The 24,303-nt window shown below is 36.3% G+C and overlaps 2 protein-coding genes across 2 annotated transcripts; one reads left to right on the plus strand and one right to left on the minus strand.

Moving 5' to 3' along the window:
- Window positions 1-2,196: 2,196 nt before the first annotated feature.
- On the minus strand, window positions 2,197-3,540 carry LOC129721327 (retinaldehyde-binding protein 1-like). The gene is made up of 2 exons (XM_055673769.1): window positions 2,694-3,540; window positions 2,197-2,620 (listed from the first exon to the last, which is right to left on the minus strand). The coding sequence occupies exons 1-2, from the start codon at window positions 3,381-3,383 to the stop codon at window positions 2,369-2,371; spliced, it is 942 nt and encodes a 313-aa protein (XP_055529744.1). The 5' UTR covers window positions 3,384-3,540; the 3' UTR covers window positions 2,197-2,368.
- A 525-nt stretch (window positions 3,541-4,065) lies between these two features.
- On the plus strand, window positions 4,066-24,248 carry LOC129724925 (alpha-tocopherol transfer protein-like). The gene is made up of 3 exons (XM_055680209.1): window positions 4,066-4,271; window positions 10,957-12,329; window positions 23,494-24,248. Exons 2-3 carry the CDS (start codon window positions 11,613-11,615, stop codon window positions 23,770-23,772), a joined length of 996 nt encoding a protein of 331 aa, XP_055536184.1. The 5' UTR covers window positions 4,066-4,271; window positions 10,957-11,612; the 3' UTR covers window positions 23,773-24,248.
- Window positions 24,249-24,303: the final 55 nt, after the last annotated feature.

The raw sequence follows: 24,303 nt of genomic DNA on the forward strand, positions 1-24,303 counted from the left end.
TTTGTTGGGAAGCCATGTTCAACCATAATCTGCCATAACTCATTTCTCTTGACTGAATCGTACGCTGCCCTAAAGTCTATGAACAGATGGTGCGTCTGCAAGTTGTATTCTCGAAATTTATCGAGGATTTGTCGCAAGGTAAACATTTGGTCTGTCGTGGAGCGTCCCCCTCGAAAACCGCATTGGTACTCGCCAACAAAGGTCTCCTGCAACGGCCTCAGTCTGTGGAACAGGATGCGGGAGAGAATTTTGTACACGGTATTGAGAAGAGTCATGCCCCGATAATTGCTACAGTCCAGGCGATGGCCTTTTTTGTAGATCGGGCATATGTATAAAAGTATATAATATATTAATCCGAAGAATTATTTTGCCAAAAAAAATCATTATCAAATATAGCAAATATGTGTTTCGTTTATTGTCTGCCTTACACTCAGGTTACTCTTACACAAACTAAAAGTATTAGATACTTAAGTTTCTAATGAAATGTAGCAAGAGCTGGAATCGGTGATTTAGAAGTATTCTAGAAATCAAACACCAGCGGTGGTTCAGTGAACTTAAACAAAATTTTACAGAAGGAAGTTACATTATTTGGGCCTAACAAAAAATTGCCAGCGTATCTGGGGCGATTGTTCAACGACAGTCAAATCCTTAAACCTACTCTTCTGCAAATGAACTTTTGTTTAACTTGTTTTTCATGAGAATTAATGATGGAATGCAAACGATTGTTTTATTATTAAACTTTAGTAAAAACCGCATTTCTGCCAAGAGTTTTTTTTTTCATTCCCAGTTCCCGTGAATTCCCGGGAAATGAGATTTTTCATTCCTGTTTCCCGGGAATATTGCAAACCCTAGCCATGACCGCAAGTTTGACGTAGAACTACATAAGACTAGTTGTTACATTAAATGCATTGTTGCATTCGAGAGTGGTCTCAAATGATAAGTTCTAAAAAAACTTTCCTCTTCAGAAATTCTGTTTATTATAGACATTATTATGATTTTTCGCTAATTTCTGGCCTCCGGGTATCCTCTCGATCAATTTAAGCTTTAGTTTTTCTGAGAAATTGGTTCAAATATGTCTTTAATTTGTGGAACCCCTCATTCCAGAGTAAGGAATTTGTTTTGGATTAATGTCATGATTCAAGAAAAACTAAATTCAAGGGAAATTCAATTATTTTTTATGATTAGGTACATAAAATTTAGCATTTTTCTACTTTTATGAATTTGAACTCAAAATAACTTGAGATACATTTTGGAAATCAACCATTATGAGCTTTTTCATTTAAAATATTCATTTGTATCTAATAGAAATTGTGAGTTCAAGTCCCACCTGCCGAACTATATATTCCGAAGTTTCTAATTCCATCTTTTTTCAGCTGAATTATGTTTCAATTATCTTCTCTACATTTACTGCTTAAATATTTTTTTAAAGAAATAGCATGACTTGTCTAATGGCCAATGAAAATAATAAAGATACCATTACAAATATTTGGAGAAATAATTAAACTTAAGTTTCAATGAAACAATTATCTTTCGTTTCCCCATCCTGGACCGTTTACTGAAACTTTTGTTGTAGGTTTCAAGTTCATTTTGAAAAAAAAGGGGAAAACTTCAACTTTATTTTTAATTAAAATTTAAAATACCAGACCAGAAATCTAATTTTTTGTGGGTATATATTGTATTTTGTAAAGCATCATTAGTTGCCTTCAATTCATTCCTAGGTTTTGAATTAAAACTTATGCCAAAATGCTTACGTTCTTTCAGAAAATTACTCTTAAGTCTACACAATTTTCCAACCACAAAAATACTCAGTTTGCTAGGTCGAATACGTGTGCAAAATAAAATTTAAATGAAAAATGGTCGATACTCGACAATAGGTCATTTGGCATGAAAGTTTACTATTGTTTTTTACAACTAGAGTGGCATATCGAAGAAAATGCACGTAAAATATTACTTCCCTCTGTTGTGCAATTAGTTCTAACGTTATGAATTGTTTCGTAATTCGTATTCGGCATTACAGCTACGTACTGTCAAAACGGTCAATCTTATCAATAGAAGTCGCGCATTGCTTTTTATCATGAAAGGCTGCAGAAGGCAAATGTAGGAAAACTAATCCCATTTAGCAAAAATTAATTGGAACAGCATAAAACGTAAACTAATATCACTGGTAACATTGCATTTATCGAAACAAATAAAGCGTAATAAGAATAATTTTGATTGTATTGGATTATGACCTTGTTATGAAAAATCAACCTTATACACTTCTAGAAAATAACACAGTAAACTTAACACCAATTTCCTGTCATTTTAATCTGTAGTTGTGCACATTCAAACACTTTTTGCGACCTGCGTAGAAAAAGTGGCGACGCCTTTAGTCTATCTGCAGTTTACGAAAGCTTCCCGCAGCACCGGCTGCCACCATATCCGTACATCCATGCACTGTCTCTACTGTTTCGCTTAATTGGATCTGCATTTCGTCCAGAGCTAGTAACATATCTCGTTTTTGCATTAAAAACTCTAAGAAGCGCTCATTTAACTCAGCTAATGGGATCTCGCCACCATATTCTTTCGGCAGCAAATGCGCGTCAATCTTTTGCTTCAGCTCATCCAGATTACGATGGCACTAGAAGCGTGGAGACAAAAAAGACTATCAGTTCGCTAAAACAGGTTACCACTACCTTTTTTGTATAACTTACGTAAATTCGTGACTTGAGCTTTTCGCTTGCAAATCCCAAACAATATTTGCTGAGCTGTGCGGAAAAACCCGGAACGTTGACAAAGTGATTTTGTTTAAGTCGAATCGGAACACTATTAACTACGCTTCGCAGATAGCCGGTCAAGTTATCCATCGTCCAGCAAGTCACATGGGCCATGCTCATGTCACTGTTATCAAACACGTGCGTAAAACCAGCAATCTGATTGGCTTCATCGTCGAACAGTGCCTCAGAGACGAGCATGTTGAGCCGAATCATCACATCGGAATTGTACTTATGAGCGTCGAAATTCCTAACGATGCCGATTACTATCACGCGACCCTCGTCATCACGCCCCACCGGTAACAAAGCAGCGTAACTGAGCACCTGCTGCAGTGCCTGGTCTAAAGGGTCCAACTTTTGGCACCATCTTGCATAAGTTTGTCTCATGGTAAGGTATCTCTCCAGCATTTCGCAAGCACGAGCCACTGAAAACTTTTTAACGCGTAAAAATCGCAATAGAAATCGATCATCGGTTCGACAGTTCTTGATCCGCTGGTTCTGTCCAAGCCAGACACGCATTTGCTCCAGAGACTGCCGGCGCACAAAATCATCCTCACCCAGTTCCTCTTTGGCGATCTTGGCCAACCGAGCCTTCAATTCTGGGAACGGAAACAAACACGCCTCTCCCATATCAAAAGTAGACAATCTTCTGTTCTTCGAGTCACTCTTATTGTATCTATAATATTCTGGAAAGAGATGAACACTGATCGATGTTCGGGTGCGAAATGATGGTTAGTCGCAAAAAGTCGTTTGTTCTATAGCCGAGCCTCGCTACTACTGCGCGAGATGTGGTTCTCGTAAACAGAGGTTTTGTGGTGATCGGTTTGAAAATCGCAACGGTGCAGCGAAAGTGTGATTGTTTAGAATCAATTTTATATCTAAAACAAATTTTATTTTTGACTGTGAATATTTTACCTCGATTATAAGAGGCCTAATTTGAATTTCTATGATCTATGAAACAATTAATCAAACTAAATCTGTTCATTGCGCAATAATTTCAAAATTGAATCAACGTTCTAGAGTTATCTGCAACAGTAAGGTAGTTCATATTAAGGCTACTTCAGCTGTTGCAAGTTTCGTTTATAACTAGAATGCGTTTCTCATTTTCCTTGAATTCTGTAAGTAAAAATAAATCTAAAACTAGAAACCGACAGCAAATGAGAATGTTATTCCAATATTGAACCAGCTTAATATTCATCAATTGCTTTCAATTACGATTCGTTCATCGTCTGCTGCAGTGACTCTGTGTAAACAGAATTTGCTCCCTATGATGAGCTTTCCAACAAAGGGAGATATTCTCCAGCTGCAGCGCTTGCCGGTTAGAGAAGCTACCTACCTCAAAAATAGTATCAATTACGGCAGTCAGTTGTGACCACTATCATTAGTATACGCACGTTGTGTAGTAATTTTAACTAGTGTGACATAACATTTTATAGCATGTTACCCGAATGACACGCAACGTTCTCAATATTGCTGCAGGCGTGAGATCGAATCTGACCCCGGAACTGCGTATTTCAGGTAGGAATGGCAGTCCATCGGAATTAATTTTGAACAATGCTTATCTCTGTTTGGATGTGATTATTAAATTTAATCGATAGTAGGTACTTGTTTACCGTTCCACAGAAATAGGTAATGTTTTCTACCATCATTGACAAATATCTGGTTTACGAATATGTAACATTTTATTACTGAATGAACTCAAAATGTTAACGTTATGCATTGTTGATTCAATACTCGTAGGTACCTTCTTTTTCTATTTGACTCATTCCACACGAAACTCGAATGCGCCTTCATTGCTGCATTTTTGTGCTTTGTTAGATGACGTATGTTTCGTACAAGTACAAGAGCTTGTATGGAATTGAACATTCTATTAGAGTGTCTCAGATTTCCAACAAATTTAAGGTGAAACGGTATCGAAGCCGCAAATGGCCGACTTCGAGTCACACCTTGAATTTTCAGAAGCACAAGATGCGGAAATAATGTGCTTTTGTGAAAACGCTATTTAATGTTTCACCGTAGCAAATATAAAATAGCGTTTCCACAGGTGACGCGTTAACTGTTACCGAGTCTTGTGCCTTTAAAAATTAGAAGTGGTGGCTCGAAGTCGGCCAATTGTGGATTCAATACGTTTGGCATTAAGTGAATTCAATGGATAAATTAAAGTTTTGTTGCACTGGATAGACAAGATTGAGGATTTTCACGTTAAACAGTTGAATGCAGTTGTTTGTGGTTCGAATGCGACTTTGCTACTATATGGACATTACCAAATTTGCACAACTCCTAATGTTTTTCATAAAGTGTAACTCAAAACGACGTACTGGAAACTATAGTTGACAGCGTTAACATTTGAAAACTATAACTTCCATATTGACTGAAATTGATATCAAGAAGCAGAATTATTTAGAAAAAAAAACTCAATAAGTTTCAAAATGATAATATTAAATGCAAGTTTACTCGAACATTCAAATCATTCCCAAACTAAAACCATTTCTCCATGAGTTCCTTACTTTTTTTTATAAAAGAGCAGAAAATTTACCCTAGCTCTTCATTAATTCTGTATCATTGATATTAAATTTGCACGCAAAAATTCATTTCCAAAAATCTTTAAATCAATGAATATTGGTTTTCCAAGCCTTCATTATGTTATAGCAACCTTCCGAAAATGTAGTTTGTATAATTTTTTTAAACACAACAAAACAACACAAAACACTTCTTGAACACACCAGGAACAGTTGCAAAAGCAAATGTTTTTGATAACCCAGTTAAAATATTTAAACTTCATGTTCTGGTTCCCATGCTCTTCTCAATTTTAGGATTCAATGAGCAATTGCTCGGGAAAAGTACTTTTTTAATGTTATTTTTCTACCACAAGTTAGGAAACATTTTCTTCTTTTCTTAGAAATAAATGAAAAACGAAGATTTTTTCATGCCAAAACTGGAAAAAACTCAAAGATTATAACTGTTTAACCGACAAAAGGCCACAGAATAATTACTCGCCGGGTTCATTCCTTCTACGCTTGCTGACGGGAAAACTTCATCTAAGTCTGTAAAAGTATGACACACTTCCTGTCCTAGCTAAAGGCTAAAGGTAGAATTCACAGGAACGGTTAAAAAACTATATTTGTTTTCTGTTTGAGCTCAACAGTAATTTTTTCGCTTTTGTCGACCAGTTCTCAACACGGTTTTGCCCACAGATCAAATCATGATTAATGGAAAATGTTATCTTTTGTGTTATTAGCAATGTTTCATTCAAATCTGAGAAGGTTAAGCTAAACATAATTTTGATCGTTTTGTTTGTTTGTTTGTTCTATGTCAAATCGCGCAGGAAAATAGTTTTTCAAAATTTATTTATAGCTTTTATAGCCAAACCGAAGTATCGCATAAACACACTTAATATATCTCGGTAAATTCCCCAACAGCTAATAGAAGTCGATGATTCTTTTTTTATTTTTTTATTTCGACGAATGTTCTGCAAAAATATCGATCTGCTGTAAACCAGCAATAGTTGACACTTCGTTTGCCGAAGTTCTTGAAAATTCCGCCGAAAACTTGTAAAATATTTTGCTTAATTTACCAGTTGTTGAGGTTCTTGGCAATTGAATTCTAGTGTGCAGGTATTTTTTTCTAATTGAATCTTACCCTTACGTCTTAAAATAGGAATTGTCAGAGAAAACATACTACAGCCAAATTTAGAAAATGTAAGATCTATAGTTGTTCTGAAACCAATCTAATAATTCTTTTACTTCAAAATCATTTTATTGAATTTAGTCCCTTCGTGTTAAAACCTCCAGAAATTGATTTTATTGCTTTAAAAATTTGTACCGTTTTGATTCAAACTTCGAACAATCTTAAACTTCGAACACTTTAGAGTTAAAATCGATTTTTTGTATAGCTAGCGTAATAAAAAGTAAGATTATGATATATCATTTCGATCCTTGGAATGTCCTTTACTCAGTGGTTCTTTACTGTACGACCACTTCCAGGAAATAAGCAGAAGTGACCGTGCGTATTTAGACGGTTTGCCTATCTATCTCATAGCGGCTATAGTTGAAGTGTTCGGAATTTGACTCAGATCCTACAAAACATGTTTAAATCTGTATAAATAGCACTTAGATACGACAAAAATAGCCTTTAAGATCGCCGAGGAAACTCGTTTTTCGTTGATTTTTTAGTGCATGAAGTAACATCATAGCCTAAGTTTTCGAAATTTGATGCAGTAAGGTATTAACCACTTCTACACGTAAAAGTTGGAAAAAGGGAAATTAGCGCATTTTTCAATAGGTTTGAAATAAGGATAACAAATGAGCCTCAGCTATAAGGCAATATTTGTTATGTGTGTTACAATGTTTTTGCGAATATTCCATAAAATTACTACAATTAAAGCATGGTTACTGGTTACTGACTATATTTTGGGAAAAATTTGAAAAAAAAACTATCAAATCTTATTGAAGCTCAATCAATATAAATGCTTTTGACACAGTTTGTGTGTAAAATTAGATAAGATCATGCGCGAATTAGACGAATGCAATAAGCAGACTGTGGAGTAATTGCACACCGGGTTCGTCGCTTCTATGTTTACTTATGGCAGCGTTTCTCAACCTGGGGTACCCCCTGGCTCGGTTTGTTCTCGCAGTGTGGGAGAGAGTAATGGTAGATAATGTTCCGGAAGCCTAGTTCAGGTTTCAAATTTAACTATGGTTTGTTTAATTGTAATGGTGGACAAAAGAATTTTTCTTTATGATACTTGATTCGTTTTTCAATCTTAAAATATGACTGTAATTTATGACCAAACCATTGTTCAATTTGAAACCTGAACTAAATAACGACAACGTGATCTACTCCTACTTTCCCCCACTCTACAAGAAAAAACCAAGCCGGGGGTTCAATTAATTCGAAAAATATCACCAGGGGTACGCGGACAAAAAAAGGTTGCGAACCGCTGGCTTACGAAGAAACTCAGTTGAATCTCTAAAAAATTATCTTTGCTACAATTACAATTACTTTTTTTGTCGAGAACTGCATTACTCCAACAAAACATCTAAATCCTTGATTTTTTCAACTCGGTTCAACTGTTCACCTTGGATCGTTTAGTCGAATGTATTGGGTTGCTTACGTCTTCGAAATGCACATGCAACACTAAATTTCAAAAAGTTTTAAGTGCACCAATGTTCAAAGCGATCTATTAGTTTCTGCCGTTTTCTACAATCAGTTTCACTTCGAACCACAAGATACATCTTCAAATCATCAGCATAGATGAGTATACCACCATTTTGCAGATGAATTACTATATCTTCAAAAAAGAGTGTAAACAACAGGGGACCTAAGTTGCTTCCTTGGGGCACACCAGAACATGGCGAAAAAGGAGCTGATATCTTTGAAGCAATATTCACGCATAGAGATCTATCGCTCAGATATGAACAAAGTCAGTTGGTCATCCTATGCGAAACGCCTAGTCGAGAAAGTTTTTCCAAAAGTATATGATGATTTACAGTGTCTAATGCGGCCTTGATGTCTGTGTACACAGTATTAATCTGTGCACCGTTATCCAAGTCGTTGTGAATTCGCACGAATTGGGCCACTATCCTTGCGTTTTGAGTTTACAAAACTCCAGAACCTTTTAGGATTATGTCGGAGATCATCCTGTTTTCGCCTTACATAACGTTTATACAGAAAGCGATTGTATCCACGATAGATTCGACTAGCTTTATCAAATTGGCGTTAAGGAACGGGCATCTTTGGTAGCTGTAAAGATTCGAGAACGTAGAGCATTTTCGAGGAAGTTTAATAAGACGGGGACTAGAACGAGCAGGTTTTCTTGAAGGTCTGCTAAGCGGAACCGTTCAGAAGAATTCGATTGAAGCAATCGGCGGCACTGTCGACATCGTCCCTGCGGTGAATTTCTGACCAATCGACCTGCTCTAGCAATAATTTGCTTCTAACATACCCCAATTGGTAATTGGTCAAAACACCATGCCGGAGACAGGGAGATTGCGGGTTCAAGTCCCGTCGGGATGCGGTATATTTTTTTATCATATTTCTAGTCCGCTTATTTTTCGCTTTCCCTACTGCTCATACAGTCTGCTTAATAACATACCCCAAATCAAGAAGTCCATCACGTTGAGATCTGGCGAGTTTGGAAGCCACTCATCCTTGGTGATGACAGAGGACAAGTTTGACTTGCACCAGTCTTGAACGGTCTTCTTTGCATGAAGGTATAGTTCTGATTGTTATCCGTTTTCTAGGTCCAACAAATGTCGATTTGCAAACCGACTTTGTATTTTTGTTGCAATAATTATGACGCCCCCTGTATTCAATAAAATGTGAAAGATTTTCAATAATTTAATAAAAGTCTGCTGCAAAGTTACATTATTGAAATCACGAAAGTTGTTAAAAGTGGTGGAAATTGTGTAGAAAAACTACCTCAAAATTATTGAAAATTATACCGCCAAAATTATTGAAAAGTTATAAAACAGCCATGAAAAAAAAAACAAACAAATAGTCATCGAAGCTTTCAAAAAGTCATTGGAAAATACCAAAGGTAATTAAAAAATAAATGTAGAAGTTGTTAATAATCAGAAAACAGCCATCTTAATACTTCAAAATTGTGAATATACTCGTTTTTACCAATGTTCTACTAAATATAGCTTTCATCAACATATATATTGAGGAAATTTAGAAAACTTCAGTTAAGATGAATGCTTCGAAGGAATTAGAGGTAAAGAATTTAAAATTATATCCACTTTTATCAGTATTCTCTACTGCACATGTAATGCAGATATGAGCCTCAAGGGGAGCTGCGTAGCCGCAAGGTTACAGAGTCTGCTTTGTCAAGTGGATGGTCGTGGGTTCGAATCTTAGTAGAACCAGGCCATCCGATGTCAAAAAGGACTTAAGCATGGGTTTATTCTCAGGCTCCCCACCAGTTACCCTTCCTTTACGCTGAAATCTACAATACCTTTGCGTGACTTCCTCTTAACAAAAAATAAGTCCCTCTTATCAATAAAACTGGCCAGAAGGACGCACGACGAAACTTCTCCAGGGAATTATCATTGGTGATATTTGGCAAGAGGAACGAGTATCGGTATAGTAGAACAGTAAGCGTGTAAGGAAGAGTAGCACATTACACACAAGCACTGATGAACAATAAATAATAAGCATGCCACTTCTCAATAGCGGTATTGCTATTAACAGAAGTGCGGGATACAGCAGACACCCGGGCATATCTCACAATAGATCAACGATTCTGGTCGCAGTGAGGAAGTCCATACAGAAAAAAAAAGATATGAGCCTCGCATTTATATTACGCAGCGCGTCGTCTTACATGTTATCTAATTCAGTATTTCAAAAATGTAGTACAAAATTTCCGAAAAGAAATAAATGTTCGTATTAATTGATGAGAAGCCTTAAACATTCTGATGAGTCATGAACAATTCCGGTTGAAAAACTGTGATTAACGATTTTCGCAACGAGGCCTCAGTTTCTCCAAAAAAACCTAAAACAGTAAATATACATAAAATGCAAATCTGCACACCTGAACGTCTCTCGCTTATTTATTGACATGCTTTCAAACCACAGCCTAATGTTTTGAGAACTCTTCGATGTTTTCATGACGCATTTTATGTATCTAGATTTATTAATACATTCAGAATGCAGAAGATATGAAGTCTCAAGGTACGATGCTAGTCTGAAAAGGTAGTCGTCGTATGTTCGAATCAAATCAAATCGGGCTGCGAAGTCATATATAATAAACAGAAGGTCAACTTCCGATAGTGGGATAAAGCACCTGGGCTTTGCTTTTATATTTTAAAAATTCTACGTAGATTTATAGGTAGACCACGAAATTTATTGGCGTTATTATACATTATGCCAGGCAACAGAAATGCAACAAAAACCACACTAGCTTTATGCATTTCCGTTTCTTCGGTGCTATGCCGCACAAAACTTCGAATCCAAGCTGAGCAACAGACTGAATAGCCACTAGAAAACTAGTGAATCACTTACACTATTCAAGATGTTATGCACCCGAAACTAGCTCTCGCATAGGAAACTGGTTTCCCAACTTTACATTTGCCTTGACCGGAGGAATTGATTTCTAAAATTGTAACGGTGTTGGCTGCACCGACTATGACCCGCCACCGTTCTATTGTATAACGACTCCGAAAGTTGCCAAAATTGTTCGTTTCGGTCGTTTTTCTACTTTTAGTTTGTAGGTACGCCTCAACAAAATCCGCATCGAATGCGGGAAAATCAACAACCCATCCGCTGGAGCTATTTTGACGGTACGGATGGCTCGTTTCTGCAGTCACAGGCTCAAGGCAAACAACTGGCAGTCAGGTTTTTTTAAGACGTTGATTTTCTGTTAACTGATAACCTTTTAACTGTTTCTTTTTTCTTTATTCGCCGCGAGGATATATCGGGTTCCTATCTTGAAGAAGGATGACACGTTGGCTAGCAGTAATATAAAAGCATAGCTTTATGTCACTGTTAATCGGCATAGAACATCATCCTGAAGAAAACATGGAATGCCAAACAGCTGCAGAAGTCGACACCTCAGAACAAGTTTACCCACCCACCCCGCCGTTGTACAGTATCAGCAACATTGTCGCCCAATTATGCAACTATTTTGCTTTGCACCCGATTCACCACAATTCGTTAGGCGCAGTTCAATAGAGGGGGGATGTGATCGTGCGCTTTCTAGGCTTGCCGACGCACCATCGAAGAGAAACTGTCACAATTTTCCTTCTACCTTTCGGTTGTCCGGGGTTGTCTTGTAGTAGGTCCGTACGGTTCGAGTTTGTTGTGCTTTTAGCGGAAATCAGACCCGCCTGACAGTTTCATTTTGTTCGTCGCCTCGTCAAGATGACCGTGTCCTACGGAGTAGAGAAGTGCCCGGAACAGTTCGATGAGTATCGGTGTACTCTTTCGGAAAAGTACCGTCAGATAGCGAAAGAGCAACTTCGGGAGGATGACACTCTGCGGGAACAGGCTCTGGAGGCGATGAGAGCGTGGATTGCGAAACATCCGTACATACGCCGATGTCGAACGGATGCACTGTTCCTTCTGCGGTTTCTTCGCCAGCGGAAGTTCTCTATTCCGTCGGCTTGTGAAACATTGGAGCGATATCTTGCGATGAGACAAACATTTCCCCACTGGTTCCAGAATCTCAACCCGTTCCAGAAGGACATGGAGGAACTCAGGGATAACGACGTCTTCCAGGGGCTTGGTTTCGATGAGAAAGGACGCGTGTTGATTTTGATTAAATCGAAAAACTTCGACGTAGAAAAGTTCAACCTGGTGCATTTGATCCGGTATATGCACATGTACCTGGAGATTTTATCCTGCGATGAACGAATCCAGGTGGCCGGGATAGTGCTGATAGTGGACTGCTTCGACACCACGATGGGCCACTTTACGCTGTTCAATCTGTCCGATATGAAGAATATGATGCCGTACATCAATCATCTGCTTCCGGTGCGGTGCAGGGAGATCCACGTCATTCGTTTGCCTAAAATGAGTGTCACCCTGGTAGATATCCTGTTTACGTTCATCAGTCCCAAGCTGAAGCATCGGTTCTTCGTGAGTACTATCATTTGTTTTATATTAAGAGTTAAGTGAAGAAAAAACGGCTGGTAAAATTTCTAATACTACCTACTTGATTAAACCAAATGTTGATAGCTCTTTGATTTTTTTTTGACAAAGTCTGATATGCTTCTTTTTCTAAGGAGAGGTTTTATACGGTTTGTGGTGAACATAAAGTCGGGTATGTTATAGTTTATGACTATTAAATGTCTTGTTGAATAGCCTAATTAACTCGCAGTCAACCCCGCTGCAAACAATCAAGCATATTGTTATTCCTATAATTCACGTGGTTGTGCTGCAATATAATGCTGCTTGACATTTATTTATTTCACCGATTTTATCACAGTCATGCGGTTTATGACTGCCATCAAGATACAAAGAGAAATAGTTTTCAAAATACTGACAATTCAAGTTTAATTATATTTACTAAAACAACTAACAGGGCAGATTGTCATAAAAGAATCAGAGACAACCTTACTTGTGGTTGTAAAATAAAATATAACTGAGGTGGTAAACACTATAACATCTCATTTTCAGCCATATTTGTTACTAACATGTTAGTGTTGCGTAGAGTTACAAAAATTGATTTTCCTTCATATATGAGAGCTTGTTTACATTATCAAATGTGCTTTTCGAGTTTGGTTTTGCCCCCTTTGCACACTACATGAATTTAAGGGCGAAAGTGTGCTGAAAGCTTGTTTATCGCGTCAAAAGTGACTTTGGACTTGTGGATTTTGTTGATTTTCTGATTGATATTCAGGTTTAAATCCAGTTGCAACGTTTTCAGCTCGTTTCCGTCCAGCTGGGGCAATTTCGTTTGTTTACACTTGCGACCATTTGTTGCTTCGAGCTAAGCATACCGGAATGAACAAAAAATAAACGTCGCGGGAATGTGACACAACCTTGGAGAGTAGATGTCTCTGAAACAAAATTAGTACACTGGGGTCTTTTTTACGCGGGTTATTTTTATGCGGTTTTTTTATACGCGACTTCTTTTACGCGATTTTTTACAATAATGCGGATTATTTTTACGCGATTTTTTTAAATAACGCGGATTATTTTTACGCGGTATTAAATATGTTTAGTATAAGTAAATCCAATAAAGTAAAAATCAATCGTATGGTTCATGACAATAAGATATTTTGTTTTATTAATCTAAATAAAGCATATTTTTAATATACTTGCTGTTATCAAAAAATAGGCAATTTCCGTTGATTCGGGAAGAAGGAACAAAACTACATTAACCCTCTAGTGCCAAAGTTAATTTCTAGACGGGCTTCGGTAAAATCACTATGAATCTTTATAAACACTTTTTAAGTATTTATTGAAACTTTTAAGAGGTGTGACTGAAGCCCGCCAAATGGCGGCATTGGGCACTAGAGGGTTAATAATTGTATAACGATACGAGTCAGGGTCGTTGCGATTAGCTTCCGATAAAGGAACGAAAGCTTAAACATGTGGCAAAATTATTATAAAAAAGTTATTGTCATGTTCTTTAATGAATTTTCATTTTAGAAACACTATAAACTCATTTTGTGTGTTACGTTACCATTTTTATATTATTTTTCAAGTTTACATTTGCTTACGTGCCATTATTTTTGATCGGTTTTTATTATTGAATAGAGTTTTTTTACGCGATTTTTTAAAATAACGTGGTTTTTTTATACGCGGATTTTTTCAACGCGGTACAATCAACCGCGTAAAAAAAGACCCCAGTGTAACTGTTTCGTGTTTGTTTTCTCTTCGTACTGTATGTTAATAAATATTCTAATCTTAAGGGATTGCGCTTAATGTGATGAACGTGCTATGAAAATACGGCTTAATTGCTTCAAAAGGAAATACGCTAACATGCAGCGATAGTGCAAGGCTGTTAATCTGCCTAAATTATCTTAAATAAATATGTGAAAAGCTAAAAGGATTTTTTTAGAGCACTTACAATGATTTTTTTTAAATGCTAAATTTGGATACGAAAGTGCAATGAAACAGTTTTTTCATGAAAAATGGTTCAGCCTAGAAGCAAACATTAATTTTAAATGCTGTATAACGTTAAAAGAAGAATTCACAAAAAAATGTTTACTTTTTTACTACCTTACAAACAAATTCTGCACCTAGAAACTGTCTCCTCTTAACAATGATAATTTCAATCATTCGTAATTTTTTAGGGAAATAGATAAAGGTAACACAAATATACTTTTGATTTAAAATGTGTTTGCTTTCGACTAGAGGATACATGAGTTTTACACAGGCATTTGGATAATTTTTTATATTTTTTCAACGGGGTATATCAATTTTAAAAGGTTAAGTTTTTGCATCTTTTTGATCTTTTTTTTTAATCTTTTCTCGAAAGCATTATTATCTACTTAGATGTTGTCTATGGACTAGTTGTTGTAAATTGATTACTGACTTTGGAAAAAATAAACGCTGATCAATTTGTACATCATTAATTGATACGATCGTCTTGCTCATGTAAATTATGCGTAAGCGGAAGCTGGAGAAATGCACAGTTTAGAGCAACGCTACTGATCAATTCTCGCTGAAACCGCCCACTGGTGACACGCGGTCTCGAAAAGGATATTTTTGTGCCTCAATGATTAAAAGTAGTGAGAAAATAGGAACCACCTTGTTAGTTTATATTGATGAACCCCTCGGGCATCAAGGGGTCAAACGTTTTTCAAAAAGTAGTATTCTAAACAATTCTTGATCTTTCTCTTGGATTTCTTATTAAACTCTCTACCGTCGTTTTAAAAAGGCATAATAGAGCTTTCAATTGAAGTAGAAAAAAAAATTGGCCGCCATTTTTTTTCTGTTTTTGAGCAAGTTCTCAACCACCGAGTTTAAATTTTACACCACCGTTAGGAAGCTGAGAAAAAATTCTTCTAGATACATTCATGAAATAAGGTGAGCAACCTTTCTACTCAGGTCAATTTTCAATATTGGGCTTGGAACAGTTCAAGGCATAACGACTTTTCTTAAAAAAAAACCGCGTAAAAAAACTGCGTAAATTCCGAAATCTGTTCAAAAACCCGCGTAAACTCTGAAACTCTCGTAAAAGATCTTAGCATACTATATTCTCGACAATGTTTCTGTAATGGTAAGAAAAGACAAAAGCAAAAAAAAATAGTTATGCAGTTCTTTCATAAATGTATTTTTGGGGAAAAATCAATTAAAATCCTACCATTAACCACAAACTTCAACACTAATTAATGCAATGCTACATTAGTTTTATCCCTAATGTTGTTTCAAAACAATCAACACTGAATAACAACTTCAAATAAAATGAAGCTCATTTTGCCCAGCTTTAGGAAGTGATTGTACAATTGATTAAAAAAAAAAACCTAAATAATCCACCTAGCGGTGAGACCCAGCCTTTCTCCTTCAAACTTATAATTTGTTAAAATAGATTTACTCCAACACTTAAAAAATACACCTTGATTATTTCGGCTGGATTTGTTATTCATTCTAAACAACAAATTTTTGGTAGCCAACAGCACAACTATACCGAACATTTAAAATTTAACATATCAGCGGCTTCGTGCAACACTGGCACAACTCAAAACTTTGCATTTTTGAGTTTTTGATGGCAAACGATGCCAAATACTGTTAAGTTTCATCACACGAAATCACATTTCGAAAATCACAAAAATTTCAGAGTTATGAGTAGAAGTGCCTTTGCTGCACTAATCGAAACTTCTCCATAAAGTTAGTAAAAATAAGGTTTTAACTTGGACAACGTGAGCACGTATCATGTGCATAATAGACCCAAAGGTGTTTAATAAGGATTGGTAATCTAAAACTTCAAAGTTTTCTTGAAAATCGAAAAATAAATTTTTGACGCAAATTTTCAAACGCGTTTTTCTCGAAACTTTGTTTTTTGAGTTGTGCCAGTGTTGCACGAAACCGGCGATATGAATATAAATTAACACATATAACATTAAATTCTTTCAACTATATGATGCGATTTTGTTTTTGTTTGTGGTTTAATCGATTTGTACTCATATACTGCCTATAAATTTTCAGATTCTTTAAGTCAACGTTAGTCAGTAGATTTCAAATAATGTATAATTAAATGTTGTTCCTTATACATTGATTTGAATGATCTTATCAGTGAAACTGAAATTCTTTAACGCAGTTGATATTACTGATCGTTTCTGAGAGGCATCCAATGAATGGCCAAATACTAATCAATAGGGGTTCTTGAAACCTGGATTATACCCAGTGGCCAGAATCCGACCTAAAACCCAATTTTCAATCCAGATGACCACTTCTGGTTGCGTGATAATCATAAAATCATAAAATCCATCATAAAATTGCCGAACTGCCTAATCTGGGTATTTCTATGGCGAAGATGGCGACAGTTTCCGATCAACAGCCTAAAGTGACAAATATCACCCAATACGATTTGGGGAAGCGGTATGATACCCTGAGGCCAGATATCATCTTCAGACGCCATTTTAAATTTTTAAACAGTAGCTTCCGGTTTCTACCAGTCTAAAAGGGACAAACATTACCCAATGTGAGTTTTTCAGTACTCGGGATTATGCTCAGAGACCAGCAATCAACTCATAATTCATTTTGAAATCCGAATTTGCGACACCTGTTTTCTTTGAATAAGTCGTGTAACCTTTGAAAGAAGAGATTTTCAATATTTTTACAATTTAACACATAATTGATTAAATAAAAGTCCAATTACACTGGCCAATTATAGCTAAAAATTATAGCTTTTCCTGTGAATTTTTTTCTTTCTAGGGCAACTATTTTGAGCTTTAGAGCAGCATTTTTTTTCGATTTTGTCAACTTGTCATGAAGCAACTAAACCTTCAATTTAAAACTAAGATTGTTGAAATCAGTGATGCCATCTTTGGCAAAACGAGTGAATTTGATGAAGTTTTCTGAACACGTTTCTTTTATTAACCTTCGAACTACATGTTCAATCATCATAAAATTCGTTATTTAGGGGTTTTAAAGACAGATCGTTCATTTGATACCTTTTTTTGTTCAAATCGGTTGTGTAGTGTCTGAGATAATGGAGTTTCATAGCTTTTACATTTTGATACATAACAGACAAATTTACTGTCCGATTATGAAAAAATTCAACAGGGTTTTATCAGGCAACTAGACCTTTCCATTGCAACGTATTTTGTGAAAATCGGTCCTTCCATCTCTGAGAAAAGTGGGTGAGTTCAAACAGTCTTAGAAACATGTTTCTTGTAATAGCCTGATTTCACATTATTATACATAACGGACAAAGTTAAAATCCAATAACAATGAAATTCAATAGGGTCTTATGGGGCAACAAGACCTTCCATATGACACTAATTTTGTGAAAATCGGTCCAGCCATCTCTGAGAAAGTGAGTGAGTCTAAACAGAATTTGAAACACGTTTCTTTGCATAACTTTTGAACTACATGTCCAATCATTAAAAAATTATTTCACAAATGGTTCAAAAAACAAGCCCGTTCTTGATACTAATTTTGTTCAAATCGGTTGTGTAGTTTCTGAGATAATGAAGTTTTGTGATTTTCACATTTTAGCACATAACCTCGAAACTAAAAATCCGATTACAATAAAATTCAATAAGGTCTTATGGGGCAACTAGATCTTTCATTTGCAATTAGTTTCATGAAAATCGGTCCAGCCATCTCTGAGAAAATCGAGTGAGATTGGGAGACCGTTACATACATACACACACACACTCACACACATACACACACACTCACACACATACAGAAAATGCTCAGCTCGTCGAACTAAGTCGATTGATATACGAGATTCGACCCTTTGGAGCACTTTTATACCTTTGAATTTTTCAGTGATTGCTATACCTTTCTAGGAGAAAGGCGAAACACGATTTTTTCAACTTAAATACCTGCTCTCTCATACCATTGTTAAGAGCAAAGTGTCTATTTTGACATACATCATTCATCAATGCAATTTACTGAAAAATATCCTAGAAATATCAAAATTTCTACGAAGTACTAAAAACATATTTTAGGCCACTAAGTCTATATTTTGGCCCACCTCTATATTCAGAGTGGTGTGTGGAAATATTTCTGATCAATTATATTTTAGATCATCATAGATCTTTCTACAGCAGAGATAGTGAATTTCAGGAGAACATCTTTCTGCCGTGAAGTTTTCGCATTTGAAAATTGAAAAATAGCGATTTTACAGGCATTCTCAGCCAATTTCATATCGTTAAATGTAATAAATTTAGAAATATTTAGATGTAAATTGCTACAAGCAGCTTTTTCGTTCAGCACGCATTGGCCGAATGGTAAACAAAGAGTTGTCAAAACTTGGCATGGCCTAAATATGTTCGCTTCAGTCAGAGACAAATATATCTTGGCCATGCCAATACTACTATTTTAACTTTCTCAAATTTGTTAGAGTAAAAAAAAACTGTCGTATTTTATTGATGTAACTACAACAGTGGAATGTTTTAGAAGCATACCTATATGTTAAAATAGCTTTCGGAAGATGACTTAAATATTACCACTTCCTTTTGACTTTGGGTTGACTCAGGCACGGGGTTGAATATGTGTAAACTAATTTCGAAATAATGCTACCCAGAGTCAGTGTTTTGCCGTAAACTCTAAGTTAGTATGGGTTCCAAGTATGTTTTCTAATATTCATTGAATTTATCAGATAAAATGCTTAAAATGTTCCCGGGTGGGCCAAAATACCCACGTTACCCTACATGAGGACAATATTACGTCGAAGCTTTAGAAAAGAAAATGTATCTTATTCGAAAGACTTCCATATGCAAAAAATAGAACAATTGTTCAGTTATTGAGAAAAAGAGAAAAATAATTCGAATAGAAAATATGATCGTGTTGCCGTGTTGTTTTCTTTAAACTGACTATTTCACATTGCTTCTTTTTTATCGAATTCTTCTTTTCCTCCCCTTCGCCTTAACCTTCATTTTCGTGTTCATTTACAGTAAAGTTTTAATATCTTCAGAGAGACTGTTCAAGTTTCAGTTCGAAATATAGATGAGTTGAAAATATAAAAAGTATGGTTAATTATATTGAAACATGTTTGAAAACGTTGCTAACTTCAAATTAATAATTTTAATTCTGTTGACGTTTTGCAGAATACGATTCGAATTCACAATTCTAAAATCCGATATGTGTTAAACACTCATTGTTTCTTTAAAAAAAAAAAAAACATTTTCTTCGCAGGATCAAATTAGATGCATTGAAAAGGTTATGTTTCAAGCTATCTTTTAAAACTAGTGCCAATGATGGCTGGCGTCTAAACTTTCAACCCTGTTTTATGCAAAATTTATCTGATTCCGCCTTTTCTTTTTGAGTATTGCGATGAAATTATACATTATCCAATTATAAGGATTTGTTCTCCACTATTTTACAGATAACTTTTCCTTAAACATCATCAAAATTTAAGCTGCCCTGAAAGCTACAGCGAATTCCGAGCATGGCATTTTTTTTCAAGGAAAACGCTAAAAAACGCTGAGTCAGTACACTTTGAAAAATCACAAAAAATTCAAATTTTGTCTTAATGCTCTAAAAATTCGGATTCCGATACTCTTATAGTATACATTAGAGATGGTCGGGTATGAGAAATTTGTTACCCGTACCCGACCCGTACCCGACTCATCGAGAATTTTCAAACCCGTACCCGACCCGAACCCAATTTTTTTTCCAAATACCCGTACACGACCCGTACCCGAAAGAAAAATACCCCGAAATTGCCGGTACCCGACCCGTACCCGACCTGTTTTGGTTTTTTTTTGCTTATTTATTTTTTTCTAAATACCTGGGTACCTCGCACATTGAATACCAAAAATGCATGCATTGAATATTTTTTCAAGTAAGGCGATACTTTCGAGTTATTACAATACCTGCTACTAAAAGATGCTTTTTTTCGCCTGGTTTAAATTGACAGCTCATTCTGGTTCATTTGACACTCCTACAGCTTCGTATCCGTTTCTCCCTCCGAGACCAAGCCTATGCTAAAACATCTACTTAGGCTTGAAAAGTTATTAATTAAATTCTCATAATGCACGAAAATCGAATTACCCGTACCTGACCAGTTGAGAATTTTTCAAATCCGTACCCGACCCGAACCCGAAGCCTTGGTTTTTGAATTACCCGTACACGACCCGAACTCGAAAAATATTTTTTGGCGTTATCCGAAACCCGACCCAAAACTCGACCATCTCTAGTATACATCTATAGGGAAAATATGACACATATCACAATCACAGGTTTTACTCATAAACTCGAACTGGAATAATGAAGGGTTATAGCTATTTAACCATTCCTGTAAATTTTATACCACTAGTCTAGATAACTTTTTCAGACACTAAAATTAGTTTTCTCATAAGCGAACGTAGAAGCAATTACTCTGCCGCATTTTGACGCAGTTCTGCATATTTTAGGGGCACTTAAATTCACAGAAACGGTTGAAAAGCTATATTTTTTTAGGGCAACTTGTTTGAACTTAAGGGCATTTTTCCCCGCTTTTGTCGACTAATGTAGTTAAAAGGAAATTCTTATTTTCAATTCTGGGTGGATGGCCAGAGATTTCCCACTGTGCGTTGTTTTTATTAGCTTCCATTTCGATTTTCTCGTTTGAATGGGTTTTTTTCGATTGCGTAGAGATACGAATTTTCTGGCAAATTGGGCTGAGATTAACCCGAATAATGAATGTCAGTACTTTTTTAAATGTTATACTTGATGAAAAAATACAAATTAATACCGAAAATATTCTGACCTTGCTAGAAACAGTTCAACGCATAATCAATTTTCGGGATCTGCCAACAACCACTATCTTTTGTCGGCTTTAGTCAGTATTTATTACCTAAGTGTGGCCTGATTATGGCATTTTTTGGGTCGATAATGTTTCAACTATATTTCCTGTAACTGAATTAATAAATTTGTGGGTTAATTTTGAAACTAAAATATAAAACGTTTAGTTTATAATGAGATGAATAGTATTCTGAATCGTAAAAACAGCAATTGTAAAGTTATTCTCAAGAAAAATAGTTGGTGTGGAATGAACATGTTATAAAACACAATTCGTTTTACTTTTATTAATAGCCTTTCTGTCATAATATAGAAAGTACTTTTTGCGATAATTTGGTTCATCAAAAGGTGAACCCGTGCCATAAACTCATCAAACTTGTAGCTATCGAAATTTCCTTTCTAGTGTGGTTTTTACAACGTAACAAAATCACCGAAAACTAATTGCCGGTCTGCTGACCATTAAATCTAAGTCTCGGTGACGCAATTTAATGGTCTTTTGAAAGTTAGTAAGTTCAGCTCTATTTGAAACGTGAGTTCACGGGGTTTGAAATTCAATTATTTTCACGTAACATGTATGGTTGCTCACATGGATCGTATATGCAGGATCAGTGTTGTATTGATTATACTCACCAGGCAATAGAGTTGATTTATAGATCTGATTTCCCATTCTGCTTTTTTTTGTGCAAAATTGAACTTTAGCAGCATTCGCACACACTCTCTCTCTCTCTTAGGAAGACATCTGCTTTAAGTTTTCGTTGTAAAAGAAGAAGCGGGCCTATTTTACATTTTCAATTGGTGGAAGGCTGCTATTCATGGCCTGCGTGACACACGACTGACAGACAGGCGTCGGCTCGAACGTCGGACATAGGTATGAATTGGGCTGTCACTGGAAGCGACCAGATTCAGGTCAATGTTACCGCCGGCACTTAAATGGTTTCATTATTTGGTCATCTAAGTGCGTCTTTGTTCTGTTGAAAAGGGTCGATCTTTACAACGATGTCAGTATGATTATAGAGGCAACTTAGTTTCAGCAAACTCTACCGGATTGTCTTCTGAATGTGAATCGCTAGTTGACATTCTGAGTGTGTGATAGGTACGAAGTATAAAGCTAAAAAACGTAGAGTCGTTTATGGCTTCGGCAGGTCGCAACACTTTACTAGAAGAATATCGATATTCTTTTAGTTCATGATATGAAAGTACGGTTTGTGCAAAAATTTAAAAAAGAAGAAAAATAACAAGATACGACATGTTATTTCCAAGAAAGATTTCGTGGGTATAGATCAATGCGTGGAGCGACCTAACTTCACTTTTTACAGTTCAGGAAGGTATGTTTACAAGATATTTGAATTTGAAGCGGAAAATCGAATTTTTGTTGCTTTTACTGAGATTGTGAATAATTTGCTCCATCGATAATAAATCTGAGTCCAATAAGTTACCTTCTTGAACAGTTGAAATTCCGTTGGTGACGTCATCGTGAAATGATTTATTAGGATGAACAAACATATTTATTTCAATAACAGTAGAGGACAAGCTTTCTTGTTATCTTTTCAATCTTCGTAGAGAACGAAATATTAGGGGTCTTCACATCGAGCTCGTATACGAATACCGAGCCGTAAACTGCGTATCTTCCATTACTCGTCAATGGAGGTGAGTATTTTTACGGCTGGGTATTTGTTTACGAGCTCGACATAAATCCCCCTATTGACAAAACCCTGCTGTGAAGAATACGCACTAGCACACTTTTTTGAGTTCGTATTCAATAAGAAAACAAGTTTGTATGTTTCAATAAAACTGCAACGTCATTTAGACTAACTGTTTTCAATGATAGCAATGTCGATTCAATAAAAAATGACAGGATCGAAGCAAACATTGCACAACCGTTGCTTGCAGCCATTTAAATGATTATTTTCGCCCTCGAATATATACCTACTCTGAAACGGGGACACCCTTTTGTTCACTGCTAATCCCAACGTAGATTCCAATCACAAATCATACTGGCAACTGCAGGGCTGCTGTGATATGCATATTGGCTCGAAACCCCATCAATAAACGGGCACAATCGATTGCGTGTCAGACCTGCTGCGATCGGCGGCATTGTCGGGAAAGTTTTGGTTGGAGTAAACGCAGTGGGTAACGAAACGTTTTGTTATGTTTTTAAACTTACCATTCACTCACGATATAATGATTATTCAAAAATTTCTGTTATCCAGAAACTGTAGATTGAAAAAAAACTATTTCATTTTTTAAACACGAAACAATCCTGTAAAATACAATGATGTTTGGCGTGCCAAAAATGATTGAGCGTATAACAGATTTGCTTAGTTGTAGCATTATTGATGGATTATAGCATAAACTAATCAATTCTCTACGGCATTTTACACTTTTTTTACAGTTCCACAAAACGCTGATAGATGCTCGGAAACACCTGGACAAATCGTTGCTACCCGGGGAATACAGCGGAACGAACGATTCATCGGAGCTGTCTGTCAACATGCACAAAAAAGTTCGAGATTCCCACGACGAACTGAGCCTGCTCGACCAGATGGAGATCGATGTCAGCAAGTATACGGCCATATGGAACCAGAACCATCTTGCCGCGGGGGGCTGTGGCAAAGCTAGTGAAATCGAAAGCGGCATGGTGGGTAGCTTTAGGAAGCTCAACATTGACTAAATTACCTCCGGTGGCGTCCGGTTTAGCTATAACGGTGTGACAAGGTTATGTAAGGATGTAGTTTAGAGGCGCGTTGGATCTTCGTTGACGACAGCGCGTGCCGTTGAATTTGCCTGTTCATTATTCAGAAACATTTGCCAAAAACGAGCTTTCCCTTCCAAAAAACTAAAACGTTTTGCTGATTATCATACGTTCCCTGCTGGAACGCGGCGCGGTGGTGTGTTAAACGATCGCGAGAGAACGGATTCGTAATCCACATACGAGAAACGACACTATTGAATAGTGTGCCGATCCAGCAAGACGATGACATATAATTCGTGTGAGTGTGCGTGGCTGTATCTACTTTATTCCCCACCCAATTCATCTATAAAAAGCGCATAATTTAAAACATTAACGTAAATATTTTGATAATATACGAGTAAGCTAGATGTAACCGTTTAAAATAAAAGAACGTATGAATATGATTATTGAAAAAAGGATGTTTTTACTATCTCAAAATGTCACAATACTTACCAACAGATGAGAAATTTG

Source organism: Wyeomyia smithii, chromosome 2, assembly GCF_029784165.1.
Source record: "Wyeomyia smithii strain HCP4-BCI-WySm-NY-G18 chromosome 2, ASM2978416v1, whole genome shotgun sequence".
Taxonomy (NCBI): Eukaryota; Metazoa; Arthropoda; class Insecta; order Diptera; family Culicidae; genus Wyeomyia; species Wyeomyia smithii.

Bases quoted from the DNA above. Each gene is read 5' to 3' on its own strand.
- LOC129721327 (XM_055673769.1), bottom strand. From the start codon at position 3,383: ATGGGAGAGGCGTGTTTGTTTCCGTTCCCAGAATTGAAGGCTCGGTTG. The intron at 2,621-2,693 runs GTAAGTTATACA...CCACGCTTCTAG, and splicing joins AGCTCAAGTCACGAATTTAC to TGCCATCGTAATCTGGATGA.
- LOC129724925 (XM_055680209.1), top strand. From the start codon at position 11,613: ATGACCGTGTCCTACGGAGTAGAGAAGTGCCCGGAACAGTTCGATGAG. The intron at 12,330-23,493 runs GTGAGTACTATC...CTTTTTTTACAG, and splicing joins AGCTGAAGCATCGGTTCTTC to TTCCACAAAACGCTGATAGA.